At 45.5% G+C, this 16,806-nt stretch overlaps 1 protein-coding gene across 1 annotated transcript in view; it reads right to left on the bottom strand.

Moving 5' to 3' along the window:
• Positions 1-5,245: 5,245 nt before the first annotated feature.
• The window catches only part of CDHR3 (cadherin related family member 3), a 69,430-nt gene continuing 57,869 nt past the window's right edge, over positions 5,246-16,806 (bottom strand). Inside the window, 8 exon segments of the mRNA XM_023183114.2 lie at positions 5,246-5,550; positions 7,086-7,114; positions 7,116-7,132; positions 9,601-9,632; positions 11,015-11,028; positions 13,608-13,789; positions 15,687-15,821; positions 15,823-15,941. Of these exon segments, the coding sequence (XP_023038882.2) occupies positions 5,246-5,550; positions 7,086-7,114; positions 7,116-7,132; positions 9,601-9,632; positions 11,015-11,028; positions 13,608-13,789; positions 15,687-15,821; positions 15,823-15,941 (833 nt within the window).

Here is a 16,806-nt window from a genome sequence, read left to right as displayed (position 1 = left end):
CACTAGAGATAGCAGTTTGGCCTCCTGAAAGTCTGTAGCAGGCTGCTTTCGTGCATTGTTCATTATACTACCGTAAATTATCTATAATAATTGTAGATAAGGGAGTGGTTTTCCTGGGCAGGTTCCCTGCTGCAGACTGTGGGGCAGTGTTCTGTTTTTATACAGAGTCCAGCCATCTCTCTGTGGTTCTGTTGTACATTCAGTCTTTTATACCTCATTAGAATATAAACACTAAGAATACTATTTTATTTGCTATCGTATCCCCAGAGCCTAGAATAGTACCAGTTACCTAGCAGGTATTCAGAAACTATCTGTTGTTGATTATGATCATGTTTATCTAGCTCTAGTTAGAAAAGTTGTGATTTTGCTACATGATGTGGAAAATAGGCCAACCACAAGCCTGCTTCATTCAATCCAGTTGTACAAATGTTTGTTGAGTGCTTGCTACATATCCAGGAGGCTCTGTGTTAGGCCACTCCAGGTTACACAAGACAAGTATTAGCTGAAAATGGATTAAAGACCAGGATTCTAAATACTTTCGCCTTTCCTCCAAATTTCTCTTCAACTTTAAATTCAACTCCACCTATAATACCACTGCAGGTTCCAGGCCCATTATTCTTTCAGAGGCTGTGCAGGCCCACGTCTAGTTTCTCCAGCACTCACTGCATGTGGAGCTCATTTAGCTCCTCTCAGAAAGGGCCTGTGTGGCAGCCGGTTGTCTTTTGAATGAGCTGATTATCTTCTCAGTTGGGTTATTCCCTGAGAGCCAGAGCCACACCTTGCCCCCAGTACAGGTGACACATAGGAGGGTCCTGGGGTGATGGGAATCTCCCCCACTCCCCATTTTTTACCTTTGCCCTGAACTCCAAATCAAATATCTCACTGACGGTTTGTACCCACGGGGACAGTGGGATACACCATTTTAAGTGAAATCCATCTCACTTTCATCTTCTGCACACAGAGGTCACACTGGCTCAGAGCTGCCATCTGGAGGTGCATTAACTGTCCTGATAGCCCAAGACTGGGAGCCCTACTTGGACATCTCAACTATTTTCTGACAAGGGCTTTCTGCTTTTTTTTTTTTTTTCTTTTTTCTTTTTTTTAAGGTTCTGAGTTATCTCTTCCTCTGGGGAAAGATTCCAGGGATTTTATTCCAGCCTAATTTATCTTTCAAGTAGAACACTCAAGGATCCAAGAAGCAAATAGGCCAGGATGCAGCTGGAACTAGAATTCTGTGGAATAGCTTATCAGCAGGCCACATTCAGCTGTAGAAACAGAATGGAGGCTGCTGAAGGGCAGGGATGGAGGCTGCTGTGTTTCCTAATGAGTCAACGCTTGGCACATGGTAGTTGCTCCGTAGTTATTTACTGAATGAATAGGAAGGATAAACACACTCTAAGTTTGAAATGAGAAATCCCAAGTTTAAATAGCAATAATTTTCTTCAATGTTCACTCATTTTGTAGCTTAATTTTCACAGCCATTACAAAACACATTAAGTAAAAAGGCAAACAATGAGAACCCCAGGTGTGAAAGGGGGTTCTGGGGAGCAGAAGTGTCATTTCCCAGTTTCTTCTTGTGGGTCACCCGTGCTTGCTGCACAGGCTGAGTTGCAGACCCTGTTTCTACTGAGCACAACAAAAAGCTCCAATGTCACAATCTACTGTGCAGTTTCAAAGTCTTCAACAATTACGATTGCTACGTGGTCTAATTCCTGAATGTATTTACCCCAGTTTTATAATGAATCAGAATGAGAAAAGTAAACAGTGGCTATAATCAACTCATACCTGTTTAAGGCCCTGGGAGGGAGATGGGAGAAAACTTTCACCAGATCCACGATGGTTGCTGTCTTCATTTTATTCAGATAATTTTTTTTCCCCAAAACCTGGTCAACATTGGGAAACTGGCTGTCTGCAACCAGTCAGGCTGATTGCCAGTCAAGTCTTCGTTGCAACTTTGTAACTTCACCTTAGCCTCTGATTGGTTGCTTTTTGCAACCAATCAGATGTTTGCACAGGTGTGTGACCTTTGTAACTCCACTTCAGTCTCTGATTGGTTGCTTTCTGCAACCAATCAGACGGATTGTGGGCTGCCACTTCATTTCCATGAGGTGAGCATGAAGTGGCCAACGAGAAAGCTCTAAGGGGTATATGGACTGAGAAGACTCTGCATCTGGGCCCTTGAGTCACTGCTCAGGCCTGTTCTCAGACTGTGGAGTGTACTTTGGTTTTCAATAAATCCCTGCTTTTATTCTTTCATTGCTTCATTCTTTCTTTGCTTTGCTGGGCGTTTTGTTCCATTCTTTGTTCAAAACACCAAGAACCTGGACAACTTGCAGTCAAGACCTCCACTGATGACACTTTGGCTTCTGGATTTCGCCGAACCAAATAGCCAGATATACAAAAGAAAAGGGGCGGCAGGTGTTCTCTCCTCCCGGTGCACTCTTGCCCCTATTTCTTGAGTTTCTCCGGGCCTGCCTTGAGACTAGGAAGACTCTCAGCTCTCCCTGCCCATCACCAGAGAAGACACTGAGCTCTTCAGGGAGGCCCCAGGCTTCAGGAAGTCCCTCTTGGTGCCTGACTTAAATCTCTTCTCTGGCCATTAAGCACAATTCCCTCTTGCCCTGTCATCACTGGAGAAGAAAGAACAGCTGCTTACCACTCTCTTTTTAATCTTTTTTTTTTTTCTTTTTTGAGAGAGAGTTTTGCCTTTGTCGCCAAAGCTGAAGTGCAATGGCGCAATCTCGGCCCACTGCAACCTCTGCCTCCTGGGTTCAAGCGATTCTCCTGCCTCAGCCTCCTGAGTAGCTGGGATTACAGGTGCCTGCAAACATGGCCAGCTAATTTTTGTATTTTTAGTAGAGACAGGGTTTCACCATGTTGGCCAGGCTGGTCTCAAACTCCTGACCTCAGGTGATCCACTTGCCTCAGCCTCCCAGAGTGCTGGAATTACAGGCATGAGCCACCGCGCCCGGCCCTTTTAATCATTCTTAATGGGCTTATAAGCGGTTATTAAGTCCTCCTTCAGCCTTCTCAGAGCCTCATTTTACTTGCATTGAAGCTGAGAGCTTCCGAGGAAAGCATTTGACTCCAGGCCCCGCAGATTTGCAATGTCTTAAATGGGCAATCAGCCACTTCACTCACTTTAACCTGCATAAATGAACAGTTCTGCCTTCTTTTGCAAAGTATAAAGTCATTCAAAGGAATTCCCTGGCAACCAACCCTTATTAATAAATCACGCCCAATCTAGGCCAGGACAGGGCATTTCGCAAGTGCTTCTTTTGCTTGAGAAGTGACACTGGCACTAGGTACACAGTAAACAAGCTGCTACTCTCTCTGAAGCTCTGCATTTGCTGGATGGATCCAGTCAGTCTCCCACAGGACCTTGTGGGCCTGGTAGGCTCTCACCTGACTCCCCAGTTGGGAAGGGAGTGCTTCCCCAATGAACTCTCACCTGGACCTTTCTTAGGGTTACTGGACTAGGGTCACAGCAGCTGGGCAACAGGGCATAGAGCTTGAGTGAGACTTGCTCAGGCTCTGCTAGGCACATATTGGAAAGTTTCATTTTCTATTCCATCATAATACCATTTATTTCCAGTTCATTGCTCATGCCTACAGGTGAAAGTCTGAGTTATATGTCTAGACAGGGCTTCCAGTATGTCTTCACTCAGAATCCCACAGTTCCTTCCGATCATAGGAAGTGGGAAGGAGTAAGGCAGGTAGGTTGTAAGGCTGATAGCGTTTCAGCTTTGAGGAAAAAGTGATTTCACTTCAATCGTAATTTTAACCAGAATGGCTAAAATTAAAAGGACTGACAATCCCAAGTGTTAGCAAGGATACAGAGCAATTGCAACTCTTAGTGTTTACTGCTGGAGTGTGAATCAGAGCCACCACTTTGGAACTCTTTGGCAGCATCCAGCAATTGCTCCAGCAATCCCACTCTTAGGTATATGAGCAAAAGAAGTGAGTGTTTATGTTCACCAAAACACACGTGCAAGAAAGTTCATAGCGTTGTAATTCACTTTTTTTTTTTGAGACGGAGTCTTGCTCTGTCGCCCAGGCTGGAGTGCAGTGGCACAATCTCTACTCACTGAAGCCTCTCAGGTTCAAGCAATTCCCCCTGCCTCAGCCTCCCAAGTAGCTGGGATTACATGCTCCCACCACCACACCAAGCTAATTTTTGTATTTTTTAGTAGAGACGAGGTTTTGCCATCTAGGCCAGTCTGGTCTTGAACTCCTGACCTTAGGTGATCTGTCCACCTTGGCAAAGTGCTGGAATTACAGGCGTGAGCCACCATGCCCCACCTGTAGTTCACTTTTAAGTACATTTTTTAAAAGTAAAAAATTTGAAGCAGCTGCCACCCTAGTGTAGAATGGATAAATAAGTTGTGATATAATCATAGAATGAAATCAGACACAACAATGAAGAGAACTGAAGTACTGCTAGACAGGACAACATGGATGAATCTCACATGCAGGATGCTGATCTGGACACACAAGAGCACATTCTGTGTGATTCCACTTATATGAAATTCAAAAAAGGCAAAACTAATCTCTGATGATAAAGATCAGAATAGTGGCTGCCTCTGGGAGGAGTGTTGAACAGATCTAATGTGTTCAGTTATCTAGTTGAACACATTAGATCTGTGTACTTTGACTATAAGTTACATAGTACCACAAGAGAAAACAAAAGAAGGTGCCTACTGCATTTTCTTCTTCCCAGATGACCAACTCTTAACGTATTCATCTGTTTTTTCACTGTTCTGCATCTTTTGAAGAAGATTTGAGGTGACTTACAAAGGTGTATGGTATATTTATAAGTGAAGAAATCTGGGTGATGTTAAAACCAGGGCAGGAAAATAAGGTGGAAACCAGATGTAAGGATGGTCTTCACTATGTGTCAGGAAGTCCCGTGAACTTCCTGTGGTGAACAGAATAGAGCTTCCTAGCAGTCAGTGCAAAGAAGAAACACAATTCCACACCCCAAAGTTAACAGTCCTGCTGATCAGAAGCACAGGTAGTTCTGAGATCTGATAGAAAATATTCCTGTATCATTTCAGAACAGGAAACTATGTGACCAAATCCCTTTCTATTTGTTTAAAAATTTGTCAGGTATCTCATGTTTGACCCTGGATGTCTGAATCCCCTCAGTGCACATTGTCCCACCTACACCGTGCCCACACTGTCCCCATAGAATTTAGGGTTAGGCAGCATCCCAGTGATTGACAGGCCCCTCCTTAGACCCTGTTTAATTTCCTGGGTGTGGTTTGGGGGAAGCCCTGTTAATGAAGGCTGGATTTCTGTTCTTTGGGGTGCCCGGCTTGCCATCCTCATATCTGAAACCCAGACCAGCATCCTCAGCCCACGCTTTGCCACTCAGCTCATCTTTTCCCCGGTTGGCACTTCTCAGTGGCCCCATCCCTTCTCCAGCAGCAACTCTGCATGGGGCCGCTCCCTGGGAGCTGAGCTCTTTCCATTTTGGCATTTGAGTTAGTGGATCTTTCCACTTTCTGGATCCAATTTTTGAGTTGAATGCATACATTTCCCCGGTCACTAGTGAAGAAAAAAACACAACAATCACATAAACCAGAAAATTCCAATGACTGTCTCTTCCCCCACTTCTACCCCGCTCTGTTCTGACTCCCAAGGGAAGATGAAGCACACTAGAAGATGTTAATCACTGACACCGACAGCAGACATGTGAATAGCACTGCAGTCTCCACCAGCCTGCCCTTGTCACAAGCCATGCTGCTTGGACCACACAGGTAGCAAACAGCAAACCTCTCTGGATAGAAAGGCTTAGGGGCATCTCAAGAACATCTCAATTGCAGGATGAGAAGGCCATGTAAATCTTGAACTCTATGCAAGCTTTGGATAAATTAGGTTCAGTTTCTAATGGGATTACCCATTACTTTCTGATTCGTTTTGTTTGTTTTAAAAGACCCCTGAATTCCTGCTATAAAAAGGAATTCACCAAGTGAGAAGGAAAAGGCTGATTTTTATTTATGTTAGTTTAGCAGCAATTTGTAGACACAGACACACAAATCTGGTCCCACTTGAGATGATGCAAGGAAGCCATTTTTATTGTGTCCGAGCCAGCAGACGCTAATTGATTTAGGCCAGTTGGCTCATGTCTTTCTTTTTTTTTTCTCTCAACTACACAAAAACACAAAAATCCTCCTCTGCCTTTTGCTCTGGAAGATCAGGTTTAAGGCAAGCCCTTGCTTCTTGTCATTTCCATACAGCATGAGTGGCCTCTCAGCTCAGGATCCCACCAGCACTTATGCTAATGTGGGCACATTATGGTAACAAGCACCTAATAATAGAGGGAAATTTAATTCCAGCAGCAGCAGCAGCAGCGGCAGCAGCCTCTCACTGGAGAGGAGCCATCCTCCTTAGGAGGAGAACCGGTGCTGTTTGCATATGAGGGTGGCAGGAAGCCAACACACTTGCCTCCTGAATTTGGTTTCCTTCCTTTATTCACGTCTATAATTGAGCCTTTGTAAGTGGAGGGATGAGTGTAAAGGAGCTAAATTTGGAGCTGATTTCACGGGGGTGATGAGAGCTCTGGAGGCCAGCTCTACCTTATGTTCATCTTGCCGACCAAGAAGAAATTCTTGGCCCTGATCTAGGGAAAAAAGAAACTACATTTGCCATTTCTCTGTATCTTCCACTACTAATAAAATGCTATTAGAAGCATCCAGGAAGAATATGGATGGGGGACAGGGGGTGCAATGAGTACCAACAAGCAGGAAAAAAACGTGGATTCCTGGATTCACCAGTTGCCTCAGCTGGTTCGTAATTTAGGAAGGGAAGCAAGAAAGAGGCATGGCCCTTGAACGTGAGCCTTTAGGTGGAGACCCACTGAGGCCTCACGAGTGTGATCCTGTAATTGAGCATCTGCAAGCCAGCTGGGTTCACAGCTGATCTCACGTTGTATTAGCCTGGAAGAGTCAGCACTGTATAGGCGACATAGCCAAACGGATTGACAAAATGAGTTAAAACCAGGAAATTGGATAAGGTCCTCCATGCTTCTACCAGTCTGGAATATGAAAAGCATTCTTACAGTGGTATTGCCACTTAATTACCTGGATTTATGGCTTCTCCATCAAAGACTGTTCATCTGGATAGTTTCCTATGGAGAAGACAGAGACGGCATCAAACACAACCCTACATTCCTCCCCCCAGGCAAAGCCATGCATCCTCACGACCCAAGTTCCTTACCCAAAGCCTTCTTGACTTCTAAGTCTTTAATAGGCACTGTACTAGATGCAGGGAACACAGCAGTGAACAAGGCAGGCATGGTTACTGCCTGTACAAAGCTTGCCAATTACAAACAGGTGCTGCAGTGCAGAGTGATAAGGCTATGATGGGGAGATGTAGGCTGTCATGGGGTACAGGTAGGGGTAGAGGGGACATTTAAACCACACTTGGGGGTTAAGGAAGCATCCTGAGTAAATAAAATCTAAGCATAGAAGGAAGAGTGGAAATGCCACACAGCATGGCTAAGACCTACGTTTTGTCAGTGGATTGCTTCAGGCATTGTCAAGGTGGACACAGTTGAGCTCCTAGGTGTCCGTACCTCTGGCCCTGGCACTCTGGCCCTCCCCTGCAGCCTCCCTTTGCCTAGGCCATTGCAATGTCGCATCTGGGCCTCACCTAAGTCCTGTGCTCCAGGTCTCTTCTCTTCCCTGATATGTCCTCGGTGCCACCCTCCAGGACCTGACTTCTGCCTAATGCACCTGTCCCTCATCCCCATAGAAACACCCCTTCCCTCACGTGCTGCCCTCTAGAGGTGCCAAAGTCAGGGTTGCTAGCACAGTAGCAGGGATTGTGTTTGGAGTTTGGCAAGCTTTCCAATCCCCAGGTTTTATCACTTAAAGAATCCCCTACCTAGTTCCGCACAACTCCCCAACTCTGAAAAGAGAGGAAATGGGGATTATACAGGCTTCATCAATTTGACCAGCTAAGCAGCCCCACTTTTTGTGGTCATGGGTATTTATTTAATAGACTAATTTAATATTACATAGTTCTAGAGCAATCTCTAAGTGGCATCCCCAAGGGTACTCGCCTTAGACAGTAAGACCCAGGAGACCAGAAACTGCCTCTTCTTCCTGTTTGTACACTGGCCAGAACATAGAAGACTTAGGGGATGGATGTGCCTGAAGCTAAAATTCCAGCACCCTGCATTGACTTCCTCATTGGAGGAGCCATTGAATTATCATGCAACAAATTCATGAAGCTTGGACCATGACAAAGCCTTATTCATGAGGGTAGGGAAGAGCTGGAAGGAGCCACCTTCAAGTTCTTTCGCTTCACTTCCCAGGGGGTAGATAAGGTTCTGTCAGAGAGAGAGAGAGAGGTGCAGGAGAGGGAACTTTCCAGCTATCCTGTAACACTTTGCATTTGTGTGACACTTAACAATTTTCAAACTATTCCTCCATCTGTTATCTCAGGGCAGATGTCCTCACCCCCCATTTTACAGGTGAGGAACCTAAAGCTCAGCAAGGCCAGGGAAGTCCCCAAGGTGATAAAGCTAAGTGGGCAGAGCCAACCCCGGAACAGGCAGGGCCCTTTCTGTGTCACTTTTCTGCATGGTAGTGGAAGAGTAAAGAAAAATTAAATCAGCTGGGAGCAGTGGCTCATGTCTATAATCACAGTGCTTTGGGAGGCCACAGTGGGTGGATCACTTGAGGTCAGGAGTTCAAGACCAGCCTGGCCAATATGGTGAAACCCCATCTCTACTAATAATACAAAAAATTATCCAGGTGTGGTGGCACATGTCTGTAATCCCAGCTACTTGGGAGGCTGAGGCATGAGAATCGCTTGAGTCCAGGAGGCAGAGACTGCCGTGAGCTGAGATTGTGCTATTCTACTCCAGCCTGAGCAACAGAGTGAAACCGTGTCTCAAAAAAAGAAGGAAGGAAGGAAGGAAGGAAGAAAGAAAGAAAATTTAAGTATCATTGGAGGCTGAAGCACTAGTTTTGGTCTTTAAGCTTCACTCCCCCAACTCACTCTCGTGGAGAGCTGGTATAGAAAATAAACACCACATTGGCCGGGCGCGGTGGCTCAAGCCTGTAATCCCAGCACTTTGGGAGGCCGAGACGGGCGGATTACGAGGTCAGGAGATGGAGACCATCCTGGCTAACACTGTGAAACCCCGTCTCTACTAAAAAATACAAAAAACTAGCCGGGCAAGGTGGCGGGTGCCTGTGGTCCCAGCTACGGGAGGCTGAGGCAGGAGAATGGCGTAAACCCGGGAGGCGAAGCTTGCAGTGAGCTGAGATCCAGCCACTGCACTCCAGCCCGGGCGAAAGAGAAAGACTCTGCCCCAAAAAAAAAAAAAAAGAAAAAGAAAATAAACACCACTACTCAATATTTATGAAATCCAGTTCTTCTGCAAATATATCAGCAGGCATGTTCAGCGGAGGGAACAAATTCTATCAGGAGCTCGTCACACAGCAATCTGTTCCAGCAGCCAAATGCAAGCACCTCTCTGAATGATAAGCATGCCCACAAGGCTGTGTCAGGCCTGCCTTCGGGGGAGATGGGGCCCCTATCCCCCAGTGTCTATGCCCGGTGCCCCACACTGCCCATACTCACCACCACAACGTCTCTCTTTGCAGTCTTCGTTTCTGCAGAGAACAGAACAGGCAGAAGTTAAGCTTCTTGGGCGTTAAACTGACCTTAAAATTCCACCCCCACAATGGTATTTCCCCTAAATAAGCTTCGATCTCAGTCTTGCAGACACAGTGAAGAATTGTTCTGTCTGTAGATGTGTTTGTTGACAGCTTTCCATCTTCTCAGAAAAAAATGCATACACATACATATATACACACACAATAATACACATACAATTTAGGTTGTTTTACTCTTTTTCTAGCTTGTTATCAGTGGACCGAGAAAACTGGCTTTTAATGGCTTTTAAGATAAGAAAGAAAGATTGGATTGGATACCTCTTTTCATAAGGTGGGGGTTTTGTGCATTCATTCCCCAAGCCCTTTTATTTTATTTCATTGTTTTATTTTATTTTGAGACAGGATCTCACTCTTGTCACCCAGGCTGGAGTGCGGTGGCACAATCACAACTCGTTGCAGCCTTGACTTCCCGAGCTCAAGCCATCCTCTCAGCTACCTCCCCAGTAGCTAAGACTGCAAGTGTACACTACCACACCCAGCTAATTTTAAAAATGTTTTTCTACAGACAGGGTTTCACTATGTTGCCCAGGCTGGTCTCGGACTTCTGGGCTCAAGTGATCCTCGAGCCTCAGCCTCCCAGAGTGCTGGGATTATAAGTGTGAGCCACCATGCCCAGCCCCCAGCCCCTTTTTAAAAAGTGAGATTAGAGACAGTTTGTGAAAATCTCATTTATTAAAATCATCACTCTCAATATGATCAATAACCACTATAATCAAATTTCTAACCCTGTTGAGACAAGCCTTAAGCATGTCAAACACATGCCTGTGAATGGAGTGATTAAAGCAAGCATTTTTTTTTTTTTTTAATTAAAACACTGTCCAATTCTTTGTCCTGTCTCCCCAACACTCTGGAGTCTACTTGAGGCCAGGCTAGGACACCTCCTCAGACCTGGAGCTGCTCAGATGGACCTTTCCCAACGCCCCCAATTTACCCACTTCCCTGAAGTCATTCAGCTTTCTTAGCCCATCTCACCACCTCCATCTCCCCTTTCTCACTAGTCTAATCTAAATAATTTGTGGAAATGATCAAATCCATTAGAATCTGGGAATCAAGTATTATCTGTTCTTTTTTTTTTTTTTTTTTTTTGAGACACAGTCTCCCTGTGTCGCCCAGTCTGGAGGGCAGTGGCGCGATCTCAGCTCACTGCAACCTCTGCCTGCCAGGTTCAAGCAATTCTCTTGCCTCAACCTCCCGAGTAGGTGGGACTACAGGTGTGTGCCACCATGCCCGGCTAATTTTTTGTATTTTTAGTAGAGACGGGGTTTCACCATGCTGGCCAGGCTGGTCTCAAACTCCTGACCTTATGATCTACCCGCCGCGGCCTCTCAAAGTGCTGGGATTACAGGTGTGAGCCACCGCACCCAGCCTTATTTGCTCTTTCAAAAGAGGCCTGTGTCCAGCACAAAGCATTAGCTGTCCTCAGAACACCCTCCGTAGGCAGCAGTAAGCAGGTCTTGTCTACGTTTAACACGTGGAGAGTTCTTTCCTCCTTTGCCATGCAGCAAGGGACAGACCCAGGTGTTCAACTGAGCTGATTGGAGAGGGCGCTAGGTAGGGCACCGACAGGACCAAATTGAGAGATCCAGGTGGGCCAAGATACTGTGCCCCCACCCTTCCCATTCTCCAGCTGCAAAACGTCCACTTCCTTCCATCCGCGGAAGATGCAGCTGAAAATGCTCCAAGACGTGATCGCAGCCTGATTCTCTGTCAAGTAGGAACCTTTTTATGTAGCACAACAGAGCAAGCAAAAAACAACAGACGAGGGAAACAGGTACGAACCTATTTCCTTTCTTTGTCCTATGCAGGGGGAAAAAGAGTGGATGTTAATTCACTTGAAAGTATGCTGCACTGGCACGTACATGACACCATGGGGTTCTTTGGACAACTATGCCCTTTGAGATACAGGGGTTGACTGAAAGAGGTGCCAGGGATAGGGAACAGAAAGACTAGACCACCACATCTGCTTCAAACAAAGCAGCTTCTCACTATTGGCTTTGGACTAGGGACGTTCTGAGAATTTGATGAGTTAAAATGTATCCCCTTATAAACTTCAGGGAATACATTGTCTCTGACGAGAACACCTGGTGAGGACATGACTGCCCTAGTCAGACTGCCCAGCAAGTCTTCCTGCCCCATCCCTTTCTCCCCAAGAGCCAGCAGAGCAGAAGGCTTGGCTCACAGCAGGGAGACTTGAGAGCTGGCAGTTACATTTTGGTTTCCTGTCACATGAAGAGCTAGACTTGGACCCCACGACCTTTTCCACGATCACCTTGGATTCTATAACTCTGTAACTCTAATTTTCTTCTTTGCTATTTGACAAAGGTTGGCTGTCATATGGTATAACTAATTTCCAGAGAGGTTGAGTCTGAATCTGGTTTTCTAGCTAGTTTTCTTTTTTAAGTCAACCATGTTGAAAACAATTAATATTTACAACATAAGTTAAAAGAATCAGGTTCAAGGTACATATTTAACATTTAGCCATAAATTACATGAGAGTTGCAGTGTCTATTGGATTTGTTTCTTCAAGAACTTCTATCCAAATCCCATTACAGTACACCACCATCCTTATAAGCAATTACTCTTTTAGAGCTGTTTTTATAAAAAAATCAATTTGTGAATAGAGTTCAAACAAAAATGCCTTTTTTAATTTCAGCAGATGCTCGAGGATTTCTTACCTTGAAGTCAAGGTTGCCCATAGCAACAAACTTTCGCAATAAATATGGCAAAATGCAATGCACATCTTTATTCTAATGCCTTGTACTTTTATACAGAGTCTTTCATCCATAGATTTTGTTATTTGACAGTTAATAGTTAATATTTAAAATGCCCTTAAAAGGCACACATGTCTCATCACCCCCTCTTTTTGCCATTGAGAGATCCTAGAACTCAGAGGTTCCAATACCTCAAGATACTTGGGCATAGAGCTAAACTTGGAATCTAGAATCCTGAACTCACTGGGACTCATCTGTGAAGAATAATGAAACAAGATTTGTCAAAAATGTCTGGGTAGTGTCCTAAGCATTTACTCTATATCAGGAATACAGTTAGGTGCCTTGTTGGCATTTGCTCATTTAGTTGATTAATTTTACAAACAAGAAAATTCAAGCTCACAGAGGTGGTGACTTGCTCAAAGCCATATTCCAAGAAAACGGTAGAGTAAGACTCCAGCCCAGGCCCATCGAACTCCAAAACTCAGGCTCAGAACCATCTAAGCTGTAAGTTGTTAAGAGCTACTGAGAATCAAGAAGCCTGGCTCTGGGAGACATTTGTGATTCTTTGGTGCTCTCTTCATGTCACTCTACTACCTCACTTTTAGCCAGTAAAAGACACGTCACAGATTGACACAATAAGAGGCATATTAGTGGGCAGGTGAAAATTGGAAAGAGAGAAAACAGGCCTGCGTTTATAACCCTTAAGAGTGAGAGACTGAGACCACATGCAAAACACTAATAATTATTTGGTCACACAAAAACCCAGTTGAGTCACTGGAGACACAAGCTTATTTCCCTTATTGGTCTTGTGTGCTTGCCTTAATTCCATACTGTCCTTTAAATATTCTACAAATAAGAGCATGGCATATTCTATCACTGTTCACAATAGGGCTTTTCTGAAGGTTTTATCCAGGGCAAGGTCATCAGAAGGTTGATGCCCCAGTCTCATTGAGAGCCTCAAGGACAGAGTAGGTTGCCAGGGAAAGCCAAAAGGATGGTTTCCTGGCCTAGCAGGTGAAAAAAAAGTGCACCAGGACTGAGGGGAGCTGGGATTCCTTCCCCTATATCTCCTTTTCCTGCCTTCATTCCAGGCAACCTGCCTTGTAGAGAAATCCTGATTCTCCATTTTTCCTTCTCCTAATATCACCAGAAAGTGTCCTAAAGGAGGAGGGGAAGAGGGCCCAGCCCACTGGCAACTTACAGATGTTCCTTGTTCTTTCCAGTCTTGCAGGGGCAGTGTCTGTGGATGCCTTTGGCCAATAGGATGACCAGGGACACCAGGAGACCCAGAAGCAATATGGAGCCCAAAGTGATGACAAAAGGCACGTACCATGCGGATGGAGAGTAAACGTTTTTCCTCAGGACCTAGTAGGTGACCCTGGGCTTGAACAACAGAGAGCAGGGAGGATGAGTGGAGGGTGGTAGTGATTTTAACATTCAGCACTCTCTCGTGTTGAGTATATATTCCACTCTTTGTTATTGCTCTATAAATTGGACATCTGTGTGCTCACAGTTCTTGCTGCTTCAACCCATCACCTTATTTATAGCCTTTGCAGACATCCATTAGATCAAAACCCAGAAATTTTAGGGAACTGAAAACTGTAGGCCTAATTTTATTCTCTGTCTTCCTCTTCCCCAAAGCTAAAAAAAGTCCATTGGCTTTTTTTCTACCATATCTGGGCATAACCCAGGGACGAATATAGCCATTGTCTCTCACCAAGACGGCATAAGCCACGAAAGTTGTTTTTTTAAACACCTTGTAGGCTTTTCAGTGTTTTCTCAACTATAAGCTGCCACTGCCAGAGGAGTGGGCTGATATCACAGCAAAGCCTCAAGTTCAGCATCTGCTTCCTAGAGCTGGAGACAGATAACAAACAAGTTACGGAGGTTTCAGGATTGGAGATGTCACAATTAGGTCATGCTCTGAGCCCAAGAAAGGTGGGAACTCCTCACTCAGGGGAGTCTACCAGCTCCTCCCACAAGGAAAGTCCTTAGGGTTGCCATATACATCCATTCACTGGGGTCATATTGACTTGAGCACGGGAGAGAGAAGCGTGAACCAGCTCCTGGGAAGACTCTGAGAAGAAGCTGGCCGCCTCCACAGGGGGTTCTCTAAGGTTCTGATTATCTTCCTTCTGGCATGCTGCAGGTATGAGGCTGCTGACCAAGGGCGCAGCTTCTACTAGGAGGAGGAGGAGGAAGAAGAAGAAAGGGGACAGATGAATTAGCATAGATGCAAGCCAGTTCCTCTAAGGGGCAGGGGAGATAATCCTGTTGTCAGATTCCAGGCTCTCCCTTCCTTCTCCAAGCCGATTCTGTGATAGCACCTGGTCATTTTCTTCCTACCCTTTCCCACAGTCTGTATTTACTTTGTCATTTTGCATACTTGTTTGTAATCTATCTGCCCGTCTAGATCAGTGGCTCTCAGACTTTAATGCACATTAGAATTCCCTGAAAGGCTGATTAAAAACACTGCTCACTGGGCCCCACCTCCAGAGTTTCTGATCCATTAGGTTAGGGGATGGAGTTGGGGATTCCAGCTTCCAGCATCCTTCCCTGGAGGTCATGGTGATGATCATGGTTGGGTGACCTATAACTTTAATAATCTAGGCTGGGTCCAAGAATTTGCATTTCCAACCAGTTTCCAGGTGGTGCTGATTCTGATGGTCTAGGGACCACACTTTGAGAACCACTCACCCATACAATAAGCTTCCTGAGAGCAGGGATCATTTTTGGCTTGTTTGCTAAAGTGACTGGCACACTATAGGCATTAAATCGATATTTGTAGATTGGATGAATTTTTTGGAGTGGAGGTGGGGTGTAGGGTACAGATTGGTACATGGCGATTCTTCAAAAGATGTGGAAAAGGGCTCCCAGCAGTAAGCAAGCAACCTGATTTCATGGATATTGATTTGCAAAGACTTCTGAACAAGCAGAGAGGGGTTGTGAAGGTAGCATCTGGCAGCATGCCCATGAAAATTGGCTCCTGTGCCACAAGCCACACAGGTGGTTGAGGTCTGATCTCTCACAAGTCTCTGCACAAACAATACACTCTTCTCTACCAGAACAGGAAATACAAGTGGTTTTATGAGTCTGAGATCTCACCAGATTTTTGCCACCCTGTAGCTACTCCAGTCCAGCCCATGGTTGCCATTTTTGGCAACATCCTAATACCACAACTCTTCAGTCCACCCCACATATCTCTGGGGAGGGGAAAGAATTCCATCAGCATAACTCACAAGGGAACATGCCTGGGGATTCCGGGTCCTAAAGCCCTTACCCTGGGGGTTGTGGTGATGACAGTGGTTGGGTGGGAAATGACTTTAATACTCAGTGTCACTGTTCCTGTCTCAACGAGAGCCTCAGCTTTCTTCCTGCCAGAGAGCAAGTTGTCATCAGTTATGCAGACAGTTATGTAGCTTGTAGTCCCAGATCGTATCAAGCCCAACAGCATAGTCAAAGGGAGATGTAAGCAGCAGGTGTGTGACGTTGGAACCAGCATTGGGAGAGAAGGTGAAATGATTGTTGATGTTACCTAAATGAGATTTGATGCAGGGGTGTTGGTAAAAGGAAGAAGAGAGAGTAAGAAATAAAGATTTAGAAGAAAACTGCACTCAATCTTTTTCTCAAATGTCCACACCTCAAGTGTAGACTGTATCTGTGACACACCAGAGCTGGATTAGTTATATGCTACAGGCTTTACCTGCACCAGAGATGGCATTAGTACAAAGAAACTCTTGCTCACAACCAGCGTGGCTACAAACAAGGCTGAGTAGAAAAGGACAATAGGACAAAACCCTTAGCCTAGGCACCATCTTGCTGAGTATTAAGCAGAGACTTTGTAACCCTGGTGCAGCCCTTCTGATCTCTCACCCGGCAATTATTTGGTAACAACACTGTAATTCACACTCAGTCAAATGAGTGGGCTTCAAGAGGGTAGAATAGGTCACGTCCCTAGCCATAGGCCAAGTTCACTGCATGCTTTTCATGGGACCCAGTGGGTCACACTGGTTGTGGATGTCCCTGGAGTCCCCCAAAGGAAGGTGCCTCCTGGCTTTGCAGGAATGGCAGTCCCAGGTCCTCCTGAACCCACCCCATCACACCCTCAAACACACACGCAGCTCTGCTGGGGCTCATGGCTCAGCTCAGGGAGCCTGGGGCAGAGAGGCTGCCAGCCCAAGCACACCCCTGCTCATTCCTCCACTGGCTCCAGACTCATTACCAACTGAACACCAGTAAATGGAGCAGGAGATGATGCAATTTTTGCTCCCTTAACAGCAAAATGCTCCATAAAGGCCTTAGGGCTCTCAGTATGGATTATTTCCATCTTCAGCAACTGCAGTCTCGAGGCAGTTTCTGCCCCTGGGTTTTGTGACACAGCCAGCTCGAGAGGCTTCCTA

Source organism: Piliocolobus tephrosceles, chromosome 8 (assembly GCF_002776525.5).
Source record: "Piliocolobus tephrosceles isolate RC106 chromosome 8, ASM277652v3, whole genome shotgun sequence".
Taxonomy (NCBI): Eukaryota; Metazoa; Chordata; class Mammalia; order Primates; family Cercopithecidae; genus Piliocolobus; species Piliocolobus tephrosceles.
The sequence above is the reverse complement of the archived record's forward strand: the minus strand, read 5'-3'. Positions and strand labels throughout refer to the sequence as shown.